Source organism: Pseudophryne corroboree, chromosome 11 (genome assembly GCF_028390025.1).
Source record: "Pseudophryne corroboree isolate aPseCor3 chromosome 11, aPseCor3.hap2, whole genome shotgun sequence".
In the NCBI taxonomy this organism is placed as follows: domain Eukaryota; kingdom Metazoa; phylum Chordata; class Amphibia; order Anura; family Myobatrachidae; genus Pseudophryne; species Pseudophryne corroboree.
Window position 1 is genome coordinate 310,456,564 of NC_086454.1, and position 19,204 is coordinate 310,475,767.

At 49.2% G+C, this 19,204-nt stretch overlaps 1 protein-coding gene across 5 annotated transcripts in view; it reads left to right on the plus strand.

Annotated features, from left to right (window-relative positions):
• The window catches only part of LOC134969566 (pleckstrin homology domain-containing family G member 4B-like), a 224,199-nt gene that overhangs the window by 130,354 nt on the left and 74,641 nt on the right, over positions 1-19,204 (plus strand). For all 5 annotated transcript variants that reach the window (XM_063945601.1, XM_063945604.1, XM_063945600.1 and 2 more), the window contains exons 14-15: positions 8,554-9,440; positions 13,187-13,436. In XM_063945601.1, the coding sequence (XP_063801671.1) occupies positions 8,554-9,440; positions 13,187-13,436 (1,137 nt within the window). The remainder of the gene's footprint in view (positions 1-8,553; positions 9,441-13,186; positions 13,437-19,204) is intronic.

Consider the following 19,204-nt stretch of genomic DNA (forward strand, 5'->3'; position numbering starts at 1 on the left):
GGTGATATTCTGGGGCGCGATGTGTTACAGACCAGGCATACAGGTGTGACCCGCTGTGTTGCTGACAGCCGGTTCCCCAGGAAACTGCTCTCCGGCCTTTGTTAGCTGACGTGAGCCGGAGAGAGCGTGAGGCTGTGCGGAATTACTGCCGGCATGTGACGAGTCCTCTCCCCGTTATTAGGGTTGAGCATGAGGAATGTGGCAGCCGGTTCCGCCCTTCATGGAAGAGCTGATGTGGTGTGACGGCGCTGTGCTCCGCTGTCCTGACATAGGGGCTGGGATATGTGACTCTCAGTAGTCACACAGCAGCTGTCTGATGACAGGGGATCCCTTTGTGACCAGGTGCTGCCTCCGGCATCTGCCATCAGGAGGCACCGCAGGCCTGGGCTGTGATGGAAATGAGGGCAGGGCAGGTCGGTGGGCTGGGGGGCGACACTGTGAGGGCGGACAGACAGGTGCGTGCAGGAGCTGGGCCATTGCCCCCTCTAGTGTACATGTCCGTCCATGAAGCGGTCTGATCTCACATTAACCCTTCATGTCAGAATATGGGATACCTGTCACAGTGTATCCTTACCGGGATTAGTAATACCCTGCAGGCCCCATGGGCATCATATGAATGACCCTTGTCAGTGCTTTGTCCCCGGTCCCCCCCCCCGGCTCTGCAATGCACTGCAGCAATGGCCATTTACATCCTGCACAGCACTTTATCCTGTGCCAAGCACTGACCTGGCAGGGAGCGGGTCTGGGCCTATAGATGTCATTCTACGCATTTTGTACCTTCCAGTTGCAGAGAGTCGCGTTCCTGGGTGCACTTTACCCAATGTAAAGAAAACCTATAAAGTACCAGATACATCCGGACTCAGCCCCCTCGCTCTCACAGTACTGAAAGCTGTCATTTCGGATATTCCCAGCAGTGCTTAGGAGTGTTATGTACTGAGAGGGGTGTTGGTGGTAGGAGGTTGGACTTTGATGCGACCATTGCACCTTAATGCATATCTGGTTAGTGGAGGTGTCTCCCGATAGTGAGGAGCAATCTGCACCCTGAAGCGCTACAGTATTTGTTACCTAATTCTGACCTGTTGTGGACAAACGTAATGACCATTAACCCACAGAGTGCCGGTGTGGATAAAACTCTGCATTTGTTACTACCATAGAGCCACGTGTTTCTTCTGCCCCTTCACCAGCTCTCATCTGGCATGAAGCCCCCCTCTCTCTCTCTCCCCCAGACACACACTTCAGTCTGGGCCCATCCCCCTCCCCAGTCTTCTCAATGGGTTCAGGGGCAGCCCATCTGCTCAGCTAGCTCACATTTGCTTGTGAATAGCTGCTCTTGGTAGGGTGTAGACGTTGGGCGCCGGTCACTCTGTTCTTCTGCTGATCATGAGAAGACGGCTGCGAGGAGCAGAGCTCAGACTTGGAACACACCAATGGGATCTGCAGACGTACAGGTACGATGATCCCCCGCTTTCTATAATACTGCATCCTTTATCTAGTGCCCGGCGGTCCCTATTGTTTGCAGAGGCAGGTGCTGGATAATCCTGCTCTCAAGGAAACGGTTATAGAGGGACCGGTGATTATGTTTAATGCATCGCAATGTTGGAATATTGGGGGCTCCAGACAATTTAATAAGAAAAAAACCCAAAACATTAATTAATTCACTTGTTAACTGGACACTGGGAACTCACTGGGTATCGATCAGCCTACTTCTCTTTATCAGAGGTACATTTATACAGCATAAAACATTATACGTATTACTGCGCTCGTGCTGAGAGGGATTTGGGTGTGTTGAGCTCCTTTGTGTGCGCTCATTTTGAGTTGGGCGTCTGTGTGAAATTCGTAGACAGGATTCAGCGATAAGAACTTGGTAGCGTTACATTTACCAGGCAGCCAGCGCTGAGATTGGCCAGGTCAGTATTATTGCAGCTGGGATTCTACAAGAAGGGGGGTTAATGGTCTTAGGGGGTTAATGAGAGAAACAGAGGCTTACACTGAAAGGGGTAATTACATGCCTATTACTGAGCGGGCCCCTATACATACAAGTAGCCTTTAGAGACCCTGATGCATTAACGTTCTCCGGCTGTCAGTGCGAGTGGCCGTAAACAGCCAGATGCCTCTAGTACGCTCCTAGCAGCCAATAGTTCATCTCTATGTAAATAGAGAATTTGTGGTGTACAGAGAACTATCCCTCTAGGAAGGAGATGGGATGGTCACTGATCAGAGACGTACAAGAGACGTCCTCCTTTCTATCCTGGGGGGATCATATCTGTCTCCTGGGTTGTGCTAAACCTTGTGGGGGGGGGGGTTCATGTACAGTTGTACGGGGCTTGTGTCTAAATCGCTAGCGCAAAATTCCCCCCGAACAGAATGGAAAAAGTGTGTTGTGCTAGGCTTGCAGAACTGGCTATATGATCAAGATGCATCCGGCTCTGCAAGGGTAGTATATATGCCGGGTGAGAACCGGGAGATGTGTAGCTGCACAGTGTCAGTAGTATATGACAGCACACAATTCATACACAGTACAGGACATGAATAGACCGGCTTATTATTACCTAATAATTACATTTCAGTTAAGTTAAATTTGAAGCATCATCAGTTTGCATTTTGCATCAGGAGTTGAGCACCTGTAAGTGGTCCGCTGCATGTGGGGAGCACGGGGTGAATTTCTCATGATCACGCCCTTACTGTATTTTGGCTGCACTTACATGCCTCCTCCCAACCCCTGTCACGCCCCCCCTTAGCGCACAAATGCATCTCAGTCTGTATGGGAGAGGATGCGTCTGGGCATCCGGTGCGTCTGTGCCGGTGAAAGCAAATACAGTTTGCGGGGGGAAAAGAAAACACACAAATCACATTTGCATCTAGCGCCACAGAAGCCCCTGAATCTGTTCCACAAAGACAAATCAGAAACCTACTAAAACTCCACTTAAGAGACGTTTCCATCCAGGTGAAGGTGATCTATGGGATAATGTATCCTCTACTGTTAGTTATGGGGACCCAGGCAGCCGCTGAGGACTGACCATATAACAGCAAGTGCAGGCAGGCCAGGGGCTGAATGTACTGCAGACACATACAATGTGTTCTCCAATCACTATCTACTATAAGCTTAATATGTAAAATGAGAATTGTAGCTACTTGTCTGGTGCATAACTCCGCTTGTGATTACCTCTTCCTGAAGGGAGACTCGGAATTATTATTCCTTAGAGGTACAGAGGTGAGAGTATACTGCCCGCGTAACGGGGCAGCTCTCTGTAACTCGCTATGTAGCTCCTGCATATAAATGTCTGGTCCTCGTCTAATTGGCTGCTGAATTAATCCACCGCTTCACATATGTGTCGGTAGATCCCAGACCTGACAGCTACTCCTGTCATTAGGCTGGAAGTTACATGAAGCCGACAGGGGTCTAATGACCGACAGCTGCTGTGTTTTTAGGGTCACGGATTATTAAATACACGGCAGAGCTGTCAGTCACCGGCCCGGCGCTTGCATTGTAATACATACATCAATATGGAGCTGTGAGGTGTATCCGACATGTTATACAGAGGGAAGAGCTGCCTGGACGGAATGCTGGATCCTAGCAACTAAGTCTAACACTTAGGACAAAACTCTATGAAAATATTGTATTTTTAAGCTGCACCTCTGCGTTTTATAGTGTATGGAAGTTCTGGATTAACAGAGGGGCTCTATAGTGGCAGCGTACTGGGGTCATCAGATGCATTACATAGGGGAAAACCGTGACGGGTCATTTGGAAAATGGTCTTTCCATAGGTTTCTGTGGTTCCTGTCACACAATTGGTGAAAATGACCACAAATCTGGTAGTAGTTGGCTCTGAGGGGTTCTCCCATTGCTGACACCAACAGAGCAAGTGTAACCTGGATGAGCCAAACACTAACAAAATCCTGGAGCGGCTGGGTATGTGGGAGGTTGTTTCCCTGTCTCCGGGCTCGCTGGGGATATATAGGACCCCTGATCCCTCTCTCCTGTCAGTGCTTTCGTCTATATATCTGTGCATCCAGTTATGTGTACCCGATGCAGGGGAACTGGGATATATAACGTGTCTTCATCTACCGTTTGTGTCCAGGCTTATTCTTATTATCTAGAGAGAAACACAGCAACACATATATATCTCTCCATTTGTCCTGTGGGGCTGTAAATTATACTTCTTGTCTGGTTACTAATGCCTCGAGGCGGTGACACCGGCGTCCCTCATCTGTCATTCCAAGTTCAATGGAAATAACAACTAAAGGCTCCACTGGGATGAAATAGTTGCTTATTTTTACCAAGCAGTAACTTTAGAAGAAGACGTTACCCTGTTCTACCCCACAAGGGTGACTGATAAATGATCCGTACAATCTCACATGCAGATCGGCAGGGTATTCAGTGGGAGATGTGGGGCTGCAGCTGTGACTTCCATTCAGGGGTCCTGACCCGGCTGTAAGGACACTCAGACTCCTTCATCAGGCTGAAGAAGGGACCTTTGTTGTGTCCTGGGGCTTAAAATAACACTGCTCTCCACTCTGCGTGATGGGCCCCCTCCTATCTATCTATCTATCTATCTATCTATCTATCTATCTATCTATCTATCTATCTATCTGTGGGACTTCAGCTAGGACACAGTGGGGGCCACTCTTTATTTTCTGAGTGCTGTAATATCAGGAAAGTACCAGAGTTAAACACGTCCCGTAACGCAACGCTGTCCCTTTTATGTTCCATGTAGTGCATGTTCCTGGCTGAGATCTCCGCTGTCCTTTCCTGCACCCCTCTTAGCTAATTCCTTTCAGCTGAATTAAAATTCCAGCCACACGGTCCTCAATCTCCAAATCATCGCTCCTTGAGCTGGAACACGTTAACTCTCTCACACCTGGACTGGTGCAAAGGTGAGGCAGATGAAAGCCACCCATGGCCGGGGTTCCTCACCGCCGTCAGGGATGATAATGTGGACCGGTGGCAGCATTTATCTATTCATTGCACCGCTTCTAGAACAGGGCACAAATAGGGATTAACTGGGATACAAACTGGGCGATCTCCACTGTCCCCGCATTGGAGATGACACTTCTTCATGGATTCAGGTTTTAAAAAAAACAAAAACAATAAAACTCCCTTGCTGAAAAAGTTATCACAGTACAGTACAGGGATTTAATGACTGATCGCAGGTTTTGCAAGTGCGCCCTGTGTTCTGCTGTGCTGCTGAAGCTGCAGCCATTCATTAGTTGCTGGACGTAAGTCTTGCGGGGGTCTCCATAGAGCTGCTCCCGCTGCTGACCCCTCATTGTGCTGGGGACGCTACGTCTGCAGCGCTGTATAGGGGCTAGCGTTACCAATGGATGGGGCTGACACGGGGCACCAGCAGCTGCTGCCAGCTTCTTTCTTTATGTGTTGTCTATAGAGAGGTCCTGGTGCCCCCCCCCACACACACACACTAAGGCCGCCACTGAATGGAAAGACGCATACATCTGCCCTGTGCTTAGAGCAGATGTGACTGTAGCATCCATAGATCACAGCACTGACTGCTGATTAATGAAGCTATTGTTCTGTACATCGATTGCTAGAGGCCAGCAAAGTTGTCCCTAAATCCTGCACCTTCCTGCACCTCTGCATGAGAAGCCTCCGCTTCTGTCACTCTGTGACATGCAGCATTGGAAGTGCAGCAGTTGTGCGGGGAAGAGATTGCACACAGCGCATTTGTGAGTGGGAGATTGTTACCAGGGACAATGTGTCATTTATAGCTGGACAGTGAGGTCGTGAGTGGACACAGGCCTTTAATGGTCTCTGTGTTTAGCGGCTGCTGTCGGAGATGACTGAAATTAGGATTTCTCTCTTGGTGGAGATAAAGTGCTGGACTGTTATTAATCCTGCGCACAGGCTCCCTTTTGTCTCATACATGTATAATCCTGCGTATGTCAAACAATAATATTTTGTGTCCGTGACAAAACTCTTATACAGAAGTTTCTTTTTCCGAATCAGTGATGTCATAAATTCCTGATGAGGTCATAGGCTGAAAATCAGCTCCATCCACTGTCTGTAGGAAGTGAGCAGATTTTTTTAAAACTTGGGTCAGATTTATCAACGTTTGGAGAGAGATAAAGTACCAACCTATCAGCTTCTAACTGTCATGTTACAGGCTGTGTGTCAAAAACAACAGAAGCTGAGTAGTTGCCACTTTATCTCTCCATTTTATCACTCTCCAGGCGTTAATAAATCTGGTCTGTGGACACTTCTAAACAGCTACGATCATTCACACTGACATGCGGGGGGACGCCCAGCACAGGGCTAGTCTGCCCCGCATGTCAGTGCCGCCCCCCGCATAAGTGCAAAGGCATTGCACAGCGGCTATGCCTTTGCACTTCCAGAGTAGCTCCCGACCAGCGCAGCTTTAGCGTGCTGGCCGGGAGCTACTCGTCGCTCCCCGGCCCGCAGCGGCTGCATATGATGTCACTCCCCACACGGTCCTGCCAAGCCAACGAAACGGTGCCCAAACGCTGCCGTTCCGCCGCCTCCCGCTTAGCGAATGCATCTGCCTGTCAATCAGTCAGAGGCGATCGCAGCCCTGCTACGGCCTTCGGCCGTCTGGCATGCGCCGGCGCACTACGACGCTGGCGCATGTGCAGTGGGTATCCGTTCGCTCGGCTGCGATAAAAAGCAGTGAGCGAACGGGTCAGAATGACCACCATTGTGTTGTAACCAGAAAGCAGTTTTACCATGGTTCTAATTAGTTGAAGGATGATGTGGACACTTGGCTGGAACGCACCAAGTAATAGCTGTGTAATACTATAGCAGGGACTGGTCAGTGTCTAACCACCTGCTAACACGTGTATTCAACATGTGGCCCTCCAGCTGCTGTGGAACTACACATCCCAGCACGCCCTAATGCCAAAACGGTGGCAGGGAATGCTGGGACCCCTGTAATACACATTTCCCATATTTATTTCCATAATGTCACTTTATACAAATCTGTCTGCAATGGCGCTCCTGTAACATAGAATTAGGGGTAAACTGTATGGAAATGTTTCCAGGTCTGAACTCTAATAACGGGAAATTGCATTTGTTCAGTTGGAAGAATGATATTCACATGCACTCCTGACAGGAAGCTCTAGTATAAGGACACTACAGGAAGACACCAAGGGTTGATAGCAGTACAAAGACAATTTGCCAACCTGTGGCTCTCCAGCTGTTGTGAAACTACAAGTCCCAGCATGCTTTACCACTTGATGGTGGGAGGGTATGCTGGGACTTGTAGTTTCACAACAGCTGAAGAGCCACAAGTCGGCCAGACCTGCTTTAGGGGCTGTATGCTATTTGCAAACTGAAGTAATGAGGACCCTTATATGTACAGTATATTTGTGGTTGTAGCAAGATCCATTGTGTAGGGGATGAATATGGAATCCTGTCGCACAGCGTAGTATTGCGCACTCCAGGGTAAGGGGTAAAGCTCTTGTCTGGGCGTATACTCTACCTCCTACTGATACTGGGTAACTCCTGGCCTGGCACGGGGTCACCCTCCATGGATTTCTGCCGTTAGCAGCTCTGAATGTAAGATGACTATTTGTAAGTCACGGCAGGAGTCCGGCCTCCGCTTTCCCACAGGAAAAGTGCCTGGTATTGTTCTCCTGGAGGCACCGCTATGAATACTTAGCAGTTGGTGCACGTATATATCAGGGGGTTGGCACCGAGATGTCTCAGAGTAAAGATACTGAACGGGAGATTTCTAACTCAGAATTACATTGTTCCTCCTGGGAATAAAACTTTACAGCTTGGCAGAAAAGCTTACAATTCGTTGCTTTGTCACAAACCATTTCCGTCTTCTTCAGGCGCTGCACACGCCCCTATTTCCGTCTCCTTCCCCTGTGTTGGACATTTATCTGCTGACTGTGTCCAGTCAGCAGATAAATGCTTTGTTCTACACCTACCTGGGTCCATGCAGGTCTGTATTCTCGGAGCATGTGACAGCAGTAAATGTCTGTACAGAAGTGTATGCCGGGAGCTCGGAACGGTTGAGGAGCCGGGGTTGCAGTTACTGTAGCAGATTAAGCAAAGATCAAAGCCTGGTGTATTTGCATATAAATGTCCAGCTCTGTAATTGGCACAATAGGCACTTGGTGTTCCTGACAGAAGTCCAGCAGTGCTGGTCGGATTCCTGAGAATGGCACCGCACAGCACCGTGTGATGACTACATACAGCAGTTATGGGACGCCGGCTGAGCCCAAACTCAGAGCAGCTTGTATTGTGTATTCTCAGATGGGTCCGAGGCTCCTTGGTCGCATTGTTGTTTTGGTTGCGGGGTCTGGTCATTTGTACCGTGGGGTGTACACTGTCAGCACTTTCTATCCATTAACGCCTCACCGTTCTCTCCCTGAAAGGACTTATGGAGAAAACCGTCAGTGCTTGCTGCACAGTATTACTCTGATCACGATAACCTGTTTGTGCCGGAGATTGGTGTTGTCAGCTGCTGATGTTCCATCTGTACAATGTATTATCTAATGTAATTTAAATGATTTGTTGACTGCACCAGTGTGAGATGTTTTCCGCTGTTCTGACCACCGTGTTTGCTTTTTCAGGCGTATGAATGGGCTCTGGAAGGGATGCGACATCTTGCCGCCATTAGTTTTGATGACTGTAACTCCCCTGAGCTCTGCGCCGGTGCTGTAGAGAGTCTGGAGAAGTACCAGGTGCAGCACCCGGAGATCGGAGAGAAGAAGTTCGAAGAGATGAGGGAGCTTGCCTACGAGTTGAAGAGCGAGAAGGGGGCCAAGCAGTGGAAGTTTGCATGGTCAAAGTGCCAGGAGGCCAGGCAAGTCTTCGAGAAGAAATTGGAGGCGGCCCTGAGGGCGAAAGGCTCGTTATCCGGGGACCAGAGCTCTCCTAGATTGCTTTCCCATCGGAGAAATTCGGACGCTGTAGACCGCAAAGTGCCTTATTTCCTAAACGAGCCTAAATCCCCCCAGTGCAGCAGGGTGAGGAGGCTGGGCAGAGTCCTCTGTAACCGACCAGAGGTGGGAAATACAACAGACCAGATTCCATATGCGGCGAGCCCATTTGGCTCAACTACCAGCTCTATCGCATCATCCGCTTTCAGAGTGCGTAAGCTGTCCCTACAGAGTGTCCCCGGGGAGGACCTTCACCTCCATTTACTCCAGCAGGTGCCTTCTGGGTCTTCCACGCCAACTCCATGTCGCCCCATGGGCAGAAGGTTATTGAGGAAGGCACAGAGTTTTGACCTTCCTGGAAGTGATGTGGGAAGTCACGGGTGCCAGAGGCGGTTGAGCGAGCCTGGCAGGCGTGGTAACACTGGTGTGTTCATTAAAGGGCTGGAAGTAAGCAGCACAGAACTGGCAGACAGGCCCTGCAGCCCCCGACAGCCGCCCCCCCTGGACTGGTCAGCAGAGCGACTGCTTAGAGATCGGAGGAGTAGCGTCTCGTCGGCGGACGGGAGGAGCCGCAGCAGGTAGGACAGTTCTTAGCTGTTGTTATACTGTCTGCAGTAAGAACATGAGGCATGCTCAGGGAACTGTGGTTTGGGCCGTTCTGTGAGAAAAACAAATCTAGAGAAATAATAATAATCTAATGTTAGCAAGGCTTCTATGCCTACAGTGTATACACTCATTACATGGGTTGTAGGTGCAGAGTGCTGCGATGCCACTTCTGCACCTGCCTATCACCCACTCTCATCTGGCCTCCATAGAGATGAGGCTTGGACTGGCTCATTGGATGGAGAGCCGCCAGCCGGAAAGATCCTGCTCCGTGTGTTGCACAGGCCACGTTCCGGGCACAGACATTGCAGGACAATAAAATACTTCTTGAAATGGTGAAACAGAATCTCAGAGCTTTGGTCTGCACCCACTGGTGTTGGCTCCATTGTTTGTGGTGCCTGATGCCAACGCAATGCAGGACTGAAGCTTTGGGGACGTCACACAATCAGTGAATTGCCCAGGCTGAATATCAGACACTGCAGCCCAGTCAGCTGGGGTGCTGTTCCCCAGAAAAGCTTTTTATAACCCAGATATAGCTAATCAGGAGCCATACCACAAATCCGCTGGAAGGTTCGGATCTGTGCAAATAATTATCCTAGCACCAAATGGAACTTTATCATGTGACTAGAGAACGCATCTAAAGAAAGAAAGCGTGTTGTCCGTTTCCTCTGAGCGTAAGCCGCCAGCGGAACGGGTGACTGATAACATGCGTTGGATAAGAGAGGCATTGCTAATAACGTAGCTATCTATTTTACAGAGCTGTATTCCGATAATATTCCTATTGCTAGAATAGAAAACATGTTACTGTATCATCTCCAGTCCTCCATGCTGACACTACTGGGCAAGACGCAGAAAACTGTACCCGATTGGGGCATTCTGTAGTTTTCACCGGCTGTATAGAGTATGTGCCCAAAAACGCTAACTCTCTCCCAACCTCCTAGTTTGCTCGGGTGTGGTATTGAAAGTCAACAGTAACTAGGTTGACAATGTCTAGGTCGACCACTATTGGTCGACAGTAACTAGGTCGACAGGGTGTCTAGGTCGACATGTTCATGAGTTTTTAATGTTATTTTGGTGCCGTTTTCTTCGTAGAGTGACCGGGAACCCCAATTAGTGCACCGCGTCCCCTCGCAAGGCTCGCTTCGCTCGCCATGCTTCGGGCATGGTGCCTTCGCTTCGCTCGGCACAGATTACCATTCCAATCGTAGTCCACGTGGATCATTAAGTATGAAAAGGTTCAAAAAAAGAAAAACATTGTGAAAAACTCATGTCGACCTTTTGACCTGTCGACCTTTTGACCTGTCGACCTAGAACATGTCGACCTAAAGACCCTGTCGACCTAGACACCCTGTCGACCTAGTTACTGTCGACCAATAGTGGTCGACCTACACATTGTTGACCTAGACATTGTCGACCTAGTTACTGTCGACCTTCAGTCCGGATCCCGTTTGCTCGGTACACCGCAACCAGTCTGTTCCTATCAGAGCAGTTTGGTTTCTCCTAGAAATAGTGGCGTTTGCCAGATACTTAGCTCTTTATTACAACATTTAAGGTGAGTCTTAGTGATATTGAAAGTTAATGACCTCATGTCGTGTGACCTGCAGTGACATCACTCAGCCGTTACCTTCAGGATTAGCATTATAGAACTTTTTAGAAAGCTGGGAAATAGGGGAGCGAGTGTTTAAAGTGCTCTGATGCCCCCACCCTGGCATCCACAGACACGGGGATACCCTTGTTTGGAAGAGGGGATGTGGCCTCTTACTAGTTATTGGCTGGTGGTCATCAGAGAATATCAACGTGCACTGCAAAAATACTAGTAGGCCGGGAGGGTATCCGGACTCCAGGTCGACAGCACAAAGGTCGACACACCTTAGGTCGACGCCAATTGGTCGACACACCTTAGGTCGACATGGACAAAAGGTCGACAGGAACAAGGTCGACATGGAAAAAGGTCGACATGAGTTTTTCAAGATTTTTTTTCTTTTTTTGAACCTTTTCATACTTAACGATCCACGTGGACTACGATTGGAACGGTAAAGTGTGCCGAACGAAGCGGTAGCGGAAGCGAAGGCACCATGCCCGAAGCATGGCGAGCGGACGCGGTGCACTAATTGGGGTTCCCGGTCACTCTACGAAGAAAACGACACCAAAAAAACATAAAAAAACTCATGTCGACCTTTTTCCATGTCGACCTTGTTCCTGTCGACCTTTTGTCCATGTCGACCTAAGGTGTGTCGACCAATTGGCGTCGACCTAAGGTGTGTCGACCTTTGTGCAGTCGACCCTCAGTCCCAGATCCGGCCGGGAGGAGGGGAATTAACGTGTACGACTTCCCCCACCCTGGCACCTACACACTTGGGGGCAGCCTTGCTTGAGAGAGGAGCAGATATTTATTGGTGATCACCAGTAAGGTCCCATGCTATAGAAAGCATTGGGAAATCCAGAGGTGGGGAGGGGGGGGGGGGGGGGGGGGGGGGGGTTCTAATGCCCCGATCTCCCACATCCTGCAAACAGGTAAAAGCGTGTGCATTTCCTAGAACATATATTATTATGGAACCTGCGTGTAGAATACGACCTTTTGCTGTGAGGTGAATTAATGCAGAAGCAAGAACCGCAAAGTATTTCTTGGCTTTGGTTACAAAAAAACCCCCCAAGAAATAGCAACATTTGCTTTTTGTTCACTTTTATTTTTTTTATGAAATTGCAGAAAAGGAAATCGAATGTTATTTCAGTAAATTCCTGTGAGGAAGAAAAAAAAAAAAGAAAAAAGAAAAATAAATTCTTCCTCAGGATCCATAGGCATCCACAGGGATGACCTTAGGGTACGATAGTGGAGGCCAGGACCAGGCATTAAACAGTTAACAAAAGGGTTAAAGTTACATATATCTTCAGATTGCTGTAGAAGGGTGTTGTTTTTATATACCGGAAGGAAAAGATGCTGATGAGATATAGAAATCAAGTGTAACATCCTCAAACAAACCCCCTTTATTTATTGTGCCCCGGCGGATCCCCAGTGTCTGAGTAGATCATCGCTGTAGCGGCCAGTGCCTCAGTGTATAAATAAAGATGGAATGTGGGAGCCGCGTCCCCCTCATCGGTAATATGAAAGGTGTCCCAGACACAGAACAACTGACGTGGACTCTACCTGAGGGGGATTTATAGTGATTATATGATGAAGTTTAGGCTACACTAGATGAGTGTAAACCAATTGCATTATCCAGAGTGTTCCTTGTATTGCTGCCTGTTTCATGAGAAGAAGCCCAGAAGGTGCGTTACTCCCAGCATAGTGGGAAGTAGTAGGAACTGGCTGGTTTCCAGCTCTCTCTGTGTTTCCTCAGGGGTATAAAGAGACATTTGGGTCCTTCCCAAAGTGTAACAATGTCTTACTGCTGTGCATTGGCTTATCAGTGCCCAGTGAGATACTTGGCACATTACAATGCGATTGTATTTCATGTAGAGGTCCGTGCTATGAATAGTGTATGAGGGAAGTGCTTTTTACACGAAATTAATTGGTTTAGCCCATTCTGGATGTTTTCTGAATTATCCAGTTTAAGAACCTCAAGGGTCTTAAAAGTTATAGTTTAAGGTTATTGAATCCTTATCTGACTGCAGGGCGCTGGGCTCAGGACCAGGCCCCGGGAAATGTTTCTGCTCCTACAGTTTGTACAAGCATCAGTTTCATCACTCTCTACCCTGACTTGTTTCTCATTTACTGTTGCAGTAAGCTCCGGCACATCATCGATGAGATGGTGACCACAGAGAGGGAATACGTGCGATCCCTCTGGTACATCACTGAGAACTATTTCCCCGAAATGGATCGCATGGACCTCCCCCAGGACCTCCGCGGGAAAAGGGGCATCATCTTTGGCAACCTGGAGAAGCTGAGGGACTTCCACAGCCAGTATTTCCTGAAGGAGCTGGAGAGCTGCTGCAACCACCCTCTGCGTGTCAGCCACTGCTTTCTCCGACACGTGAGTACCCACCACAAACTGGCCGGCTTCCTGCCTGGGTTACTTGTACTACCGCTGCTCGCCAATTATGTGTTTGCACTATAGGTGGCCACAGTCATGGCTTGGTCTTGTTGGATTGGTCACAACCTCACTGTGACCAGCACTTTGTAGGTTCAAGAAAACGTAAATGCCAGCAACTGCGAGGACAACACAATCAGCGAGATGCAGGCGTGATTCCAGCGCATTAGACCGTATTTTGTAAAGCACCAATAATTTGGAAGGCAGAAACAACATGGCCAGGTCACATGTGACCCGCGCTGCCCTACTGTGTCCTCCAGTTTTTGACGAGGAAATCCTTTCTGCAGATGTGCATAATATATTTAAATATGAAAAAAAATACTTTTTAAATTATATTAAATACATTTAAAAAAAAAAAAAAAAACAATGTCATGAACAGTTTTGAAGGGAAAAATCATCAGTTAATTGGTTAAATTATTGCTACATTAAAAAGACGGACTAACTCACCAGAATCGCACCCATGCCCGCATCCCGCAGGCTGTTACATAGGGTTGCACAATGTCTTGGGTAGCACTAAGCAACCGTTTTCCTAAACGCTACTCTGATGACATTTATTGCAGGTAGCTTTTGTCCTTTTTGTTTTGACTAAATAAATCCGTCTAGTTTGGTTTCTCACTATTTTATTACAGATACTATATAGTACTAGTGAAAAGCCCGTCAATATGACGGACACCAGGGGCGGATTATGGTGGGGGTGGGTGGGCTCACACAGGAGCTGCCGGGTTTCTGGAAGTCCTGCTGCTGTGAGCTGGGGCTCTGTCATGCTGAGGTTGTAGCATTAGCCTTATATATATATATATATATATATATATATATATATATATATTGTATATCTGTAATGGGCAGGCTATAATGATGTTGCACTGTATACATCAGTACTGGCATGTGTAAGCTCACCAGTCCCTGCACAGCTCTTGCCCAGTCTGGGGGTAGAGGACACCAGTAGACACCAGCAGCTGGCCAGAGGGGTCTGGGCATGGCCTGTGTGGGAGGGGCAAGCAGAGGACCCCACCGGTGTGCGGTATATATAAGGCAGTTAAACCGATTATCTGCAGCCCCATTGCCGACCCCTCCTCCTCCGGTCACTGCACTGCTCACCCCACACAGGGTCTCACCCTTTCCTGCCGGACTGATTCACCTTCTCCCCCAGCTGGTAAGCGGCCACACGTGTCCCCGGTGTGGTACGGGACTGTCTGGTGGTTCCTGCATTTGTTTCCTGGTTACTGCAGCTACTTGTTGCCGAGTCCCAGATTAGCAAGTAACCTGGGGTTGCAGCATAGTATATGGCGGAGGGGTGCAGAGTATGCGGTATATGGAGGAGGGATGTGTCCTGTACATAGGGGGCACTATATGGAGAGGTATAAGGGTGCAGTGTGTATATAGGGGCTGTATATGATCCGGGGTGCAGTGTACAAAGGGAGTGTGTGTGTCCTTGTCCCTCCAGTGGCTGCCACCGGCACCACAGAGGTGAGGCGCAGCGTTAGATTAATGTAACTGTAAGTGGAAATCAAACAACAGGATAGAAAATCCAGTCACATTTGAATATGAAAGGTTGTTATAAATGGCAACTGCCACACCAAAACCTACCCACTCACTCTCTCTCTCTCCAGCACTCTCTCTCTCTCTCCAGCACCCTACCCCCACTCTCTCTCTCTCTCCAGCACTCTCTCTCTCTCTCCAGCACACTATCTCTCTCCCTCCAGCACACTATCTCTCTCTCTCCAGCTCACTATCTCTCTCTCTCTCTCCAGCACACTCTCTCTCTCTCCAGCACACTCTCTCTCTCCAGCACACACACTCTCTCTCTCTCTCTCTCTCTCTCTCTCTCTCTCTCTCTCTCTCTCTCTCTCCAGCACACACTCTCTCTCTCTATCTCTTTCCAGCACACACTTTTTCTTTTTCATCCACTAGGGGTCACTGGAGTACTCTTGGGATATGGACGGTTTCCGTAGGAACAAGGCACTGAATATTCAAATTTAGAACTCTCCTCCCCGCCATATCCCAGAGTACCTCAGTGTTTTTTCTGTGCTTCTCATAGCAACAGGGCTTGTGTGGAGCTTAAACCACACTACTTTGAATATTTTTTTTTTTTTTTTTTTTTTTTCTACCTTTTACTTTTTCTACTAACAGCACATCCCTTCCCAGTTTCTGTAAAAACTTGGGTCCGGGATAGTGCCGCTGCACGGAGCAGCGCATGGCGTGTCGGTCCTCACGAAGAGCACCCTCACAGCCACACGCAGCACATTCCCTGACTGCTGCTACAGGTGGACGGAGCTTACAGATAGAAGCCCCGTCACAGCCTTCGCCTCTGGAGTCAGGTATGCTGGGGGTACGGGGCGGTCAGCGCACGCTGCCGCCCCGCTGTGTGGGGACACTGTTCACTGAAGACGGCCGCCGCTCGCACTGCACCCGCAACCGCCTCCCCGGACAGGCCGCCCGGCAACCGCTCCGGACCGCGCCGCCTCCACCACTGAGACTCGCCGGCCGCCGCTCACACCCGCCGGCCACCGTGCTCACCCGCCGCTCACACCCGCCGGCCACCGCGCTCACCCGCCGCTCGCACCCGCCAGCCACACAAGCACCGGCCGCCGCTGCAGGACGCTCCATTACAGCGCTCCCCGGCTCCCTGCAGATACCCGCGCACCGGCATTCCCGCTCAGACAGCGGTACACGACGGGGGAGGGAGCAGAGGGGGGAGAGGACATTAGCGGAGGGCTGCATAAGGGGGGAAATAGGCTGTTAAGCCTATATTACAGGGTTGGCTGCATGTTACATATACCCTGCACTGTAAGGCATGGCAGCCATTTTAATCTTGCTTCCTGTCTTCCTGTTGTGATTCCAGATCCTGTACTGCATCTCTACTCCACCGGAGGCACAGGGGTGTTGGTGGGAATTTGGGATCAGTTTCATATAGTACTGGCATGTGCACTACACCATGCCAGATATATATATAGAGAGACACCTTAGTATTATTTACTGAGTCGTGCAGGTTGTCTGTCTTTGTGTATTGTGTTGTCTGTCGGCATAATGAGTAAGGCACCAGCAAAACCTAAAAACCACTGCCATGTCTGTCAGAGTGTGTTACCGGATGGATCTACCACATGCACAGTATGTTTTGTGGATTCCGCTACGAATACGATTTTGGCTCCGCTGTGTAAACCGGTTTCATTCCCGGACCCTCCATGGGCTATGCTAGCAGATGTCATGGCTGGATTGCAATCTGAATTGGCCGCCGCTCGACAGGAGCGGGAAGCGGCAAGATCTGAGTCTAGGGTGAGACCGCTAGGACTACCGGAGGGGTCTCAGCCTTGCCAAAAGTCCAAGTCCATTTTGAATAGTAGGGATAAATTTCATTTGTCTTATGATTTACCAGTTTCGGCTATGTTACAGTCTGATGATTCTATGCGAGACCTCACTGCGCAAGATGAGGGTGAGGAGGGCGAAGTAGACCAGCAGTCAGATAGTGAAGATTTTGACAGCCCAGGCATTGATAATCTCATCAGAGCGGTGCGTCAGTCTCTGAAGTTTACAGAATCTGAGTCGCCTCTGACGAATGATGAAGTCGTCTTTGCTAAACGACAGAGGACTCCGATGTGTTTTCCGGTTTCGGAATCTCTTAGTAAGATGTTACTGGAAACACGAAAGAATCCGGATAAACTGTTTTCTATTCCTCGCAGGTTTAAGTCTAGTTACCCGTTTCCGGAGTCTGTGACAGCTACATGGGAGAATCCGCCATTGGTGGATTCGTCTGTGTCTAAACTTACAAAGAAATTAACCATACCAGTACCGACGGCTACTACGCTTAAAGACCCTTCAGACCGTAAAATTGAAGCTATGCTAAAATCCATGTATGTAGCAGCAGGAGTGTTGCTTAGACCTGGGTTGGTTGGCATTTGGGTAACTAAGGCGCTCATGGTATGGATAACAGAACTCAAATCTGCCCTACATGACGATCACCTTATACTTCTCGCTGATCAAATCTGGGAAGCTGCTGATTATCTATGTACAGCTTCTACTGACGTATGTCAGCTCACTTTTCGCCTTTCCTCGTCGCTAGTTACAGCACGACGAGCACTCTGGCTGCGCTCTTGGCAAGCGGAGGCGGAGGTCAAAAGAGGTATAGAGGCGTTACCTTACGGTGGCGAGAAGTTGTTTGGTCCTGAATTGGACAAATGGATTGCTGAGGCCACGGGTGGTAAGTCTGTTTTCTTACCATTGCCTCCAACGGCGCCTAGACGGAAATACTCGGGGCCGGCGTTCAAATCCTTTCGGCCTCAGCCCTTTCGAGGCCGTGGTAGAGGATCAGCCACGGCCGGTAGACGAGGTCGAGGGCGTGGTTTCCAACAAACCAACGCCAGTCGTCAAGATGCTAAGGTCACCGACAAACCAGTGGCATGACGGACTCCCAGCCCATCTTGGATCTCCAATTGTGGGAGCACGCCTTCAGACGTTCCATTTGGCGTGGTTTCAGACGTCCACAGATGGGTGGATCCGCAATTTAGTGCTAAAAGGTTACAAAATAGAATTCGACTGTCTCCCGCCACTGCGGTTTTTCAAGACAGGACTGCCTGTGTCGGACGACAAAAGGGCGGTTCTGCAAATTGCCATTCAATCCCTGCTGGAGTCAGCAGTTTTGATTCCGGTCCCTGTACACCAACAAGGGCAGGGTTATTATTCCAGTCTGTTTGTGGTACCAAAGCCGGATGGCTCGGTCAGGCCAATATTGAACTTAAAGGGCCTCAATCAGTACGTCACTTACTACAGATTCAAGATGGAATCTCTGCGGTCAGTAATTGCAGGTTTAGAGCCACAGGAATTCATGATTGCGCTGGATCTCAAAGATGCGTATTTACACATTCCGATTTGGCCACCTCATCAGAGGTTCTTGCTGTTTGCAATCCGGCAGAACCATTACCAGTTTCAGGCTCTACCGTTTGGCCTCTCGTCAGCGCCTCGGGTATTCACCAAAGTGATGTCTGTGATGATAGCTCATCTCAGATCCCTGGGAGTGATCATAGGGGGTCATTCCGAGTTGTTCGCTCACAAGGCGATTTTAGCAGTATTGCACACGCTAAGCCGCCGCCTACTGGAAGTGAATCTTAGCATCTTAAAATTGCGAACGAAAGATTCGCAACATTGCGAAAAGACATCTCTGTGCAGTTTCTGAGTAGCTCAAAACTTACTCTGCCAGTGCGATCAGTTCAGTGCTTGTCGTTCCTGGTTTGACGTCACAAACACACCCAGCGTTCGCCCAGACACTCCTCCGTTTCTCCAGCCACTCCCGCGTTTTTCCCAGAAACTGTAGCGTTTTTTCCCACACGCCCATAAAACGGCCTGTTTCCGCCCAGAAACACCCACTTCCTGTCAATCACATTACGATCGCCTGAGCGATGAAAAAGCCGTGAGTAAAAATCCAAACTTCTTTGCAAATTTACTTGGCGCAGTCGCAGTGCGGACATTGCGCATGCGCACTAAGCGGAAAATCGCTGCGATGCGAAGAAATTTTCCGAGCGAACGACTCGGAATGACCCCCATAGTTCCGTACTTGGACGATCTGCTCATCAAAGCTCCGTCTCAACAGATACTTCTCCAACATGCGTTGCTAACGTACGATGTCCTCGTTCAGCACGGTTGGATTGTCAACTTCAAGAAATCACATCTGATTCCGTCTCAACGACTGCAATTCCTAGGTATGATTCTCGATACAGTAA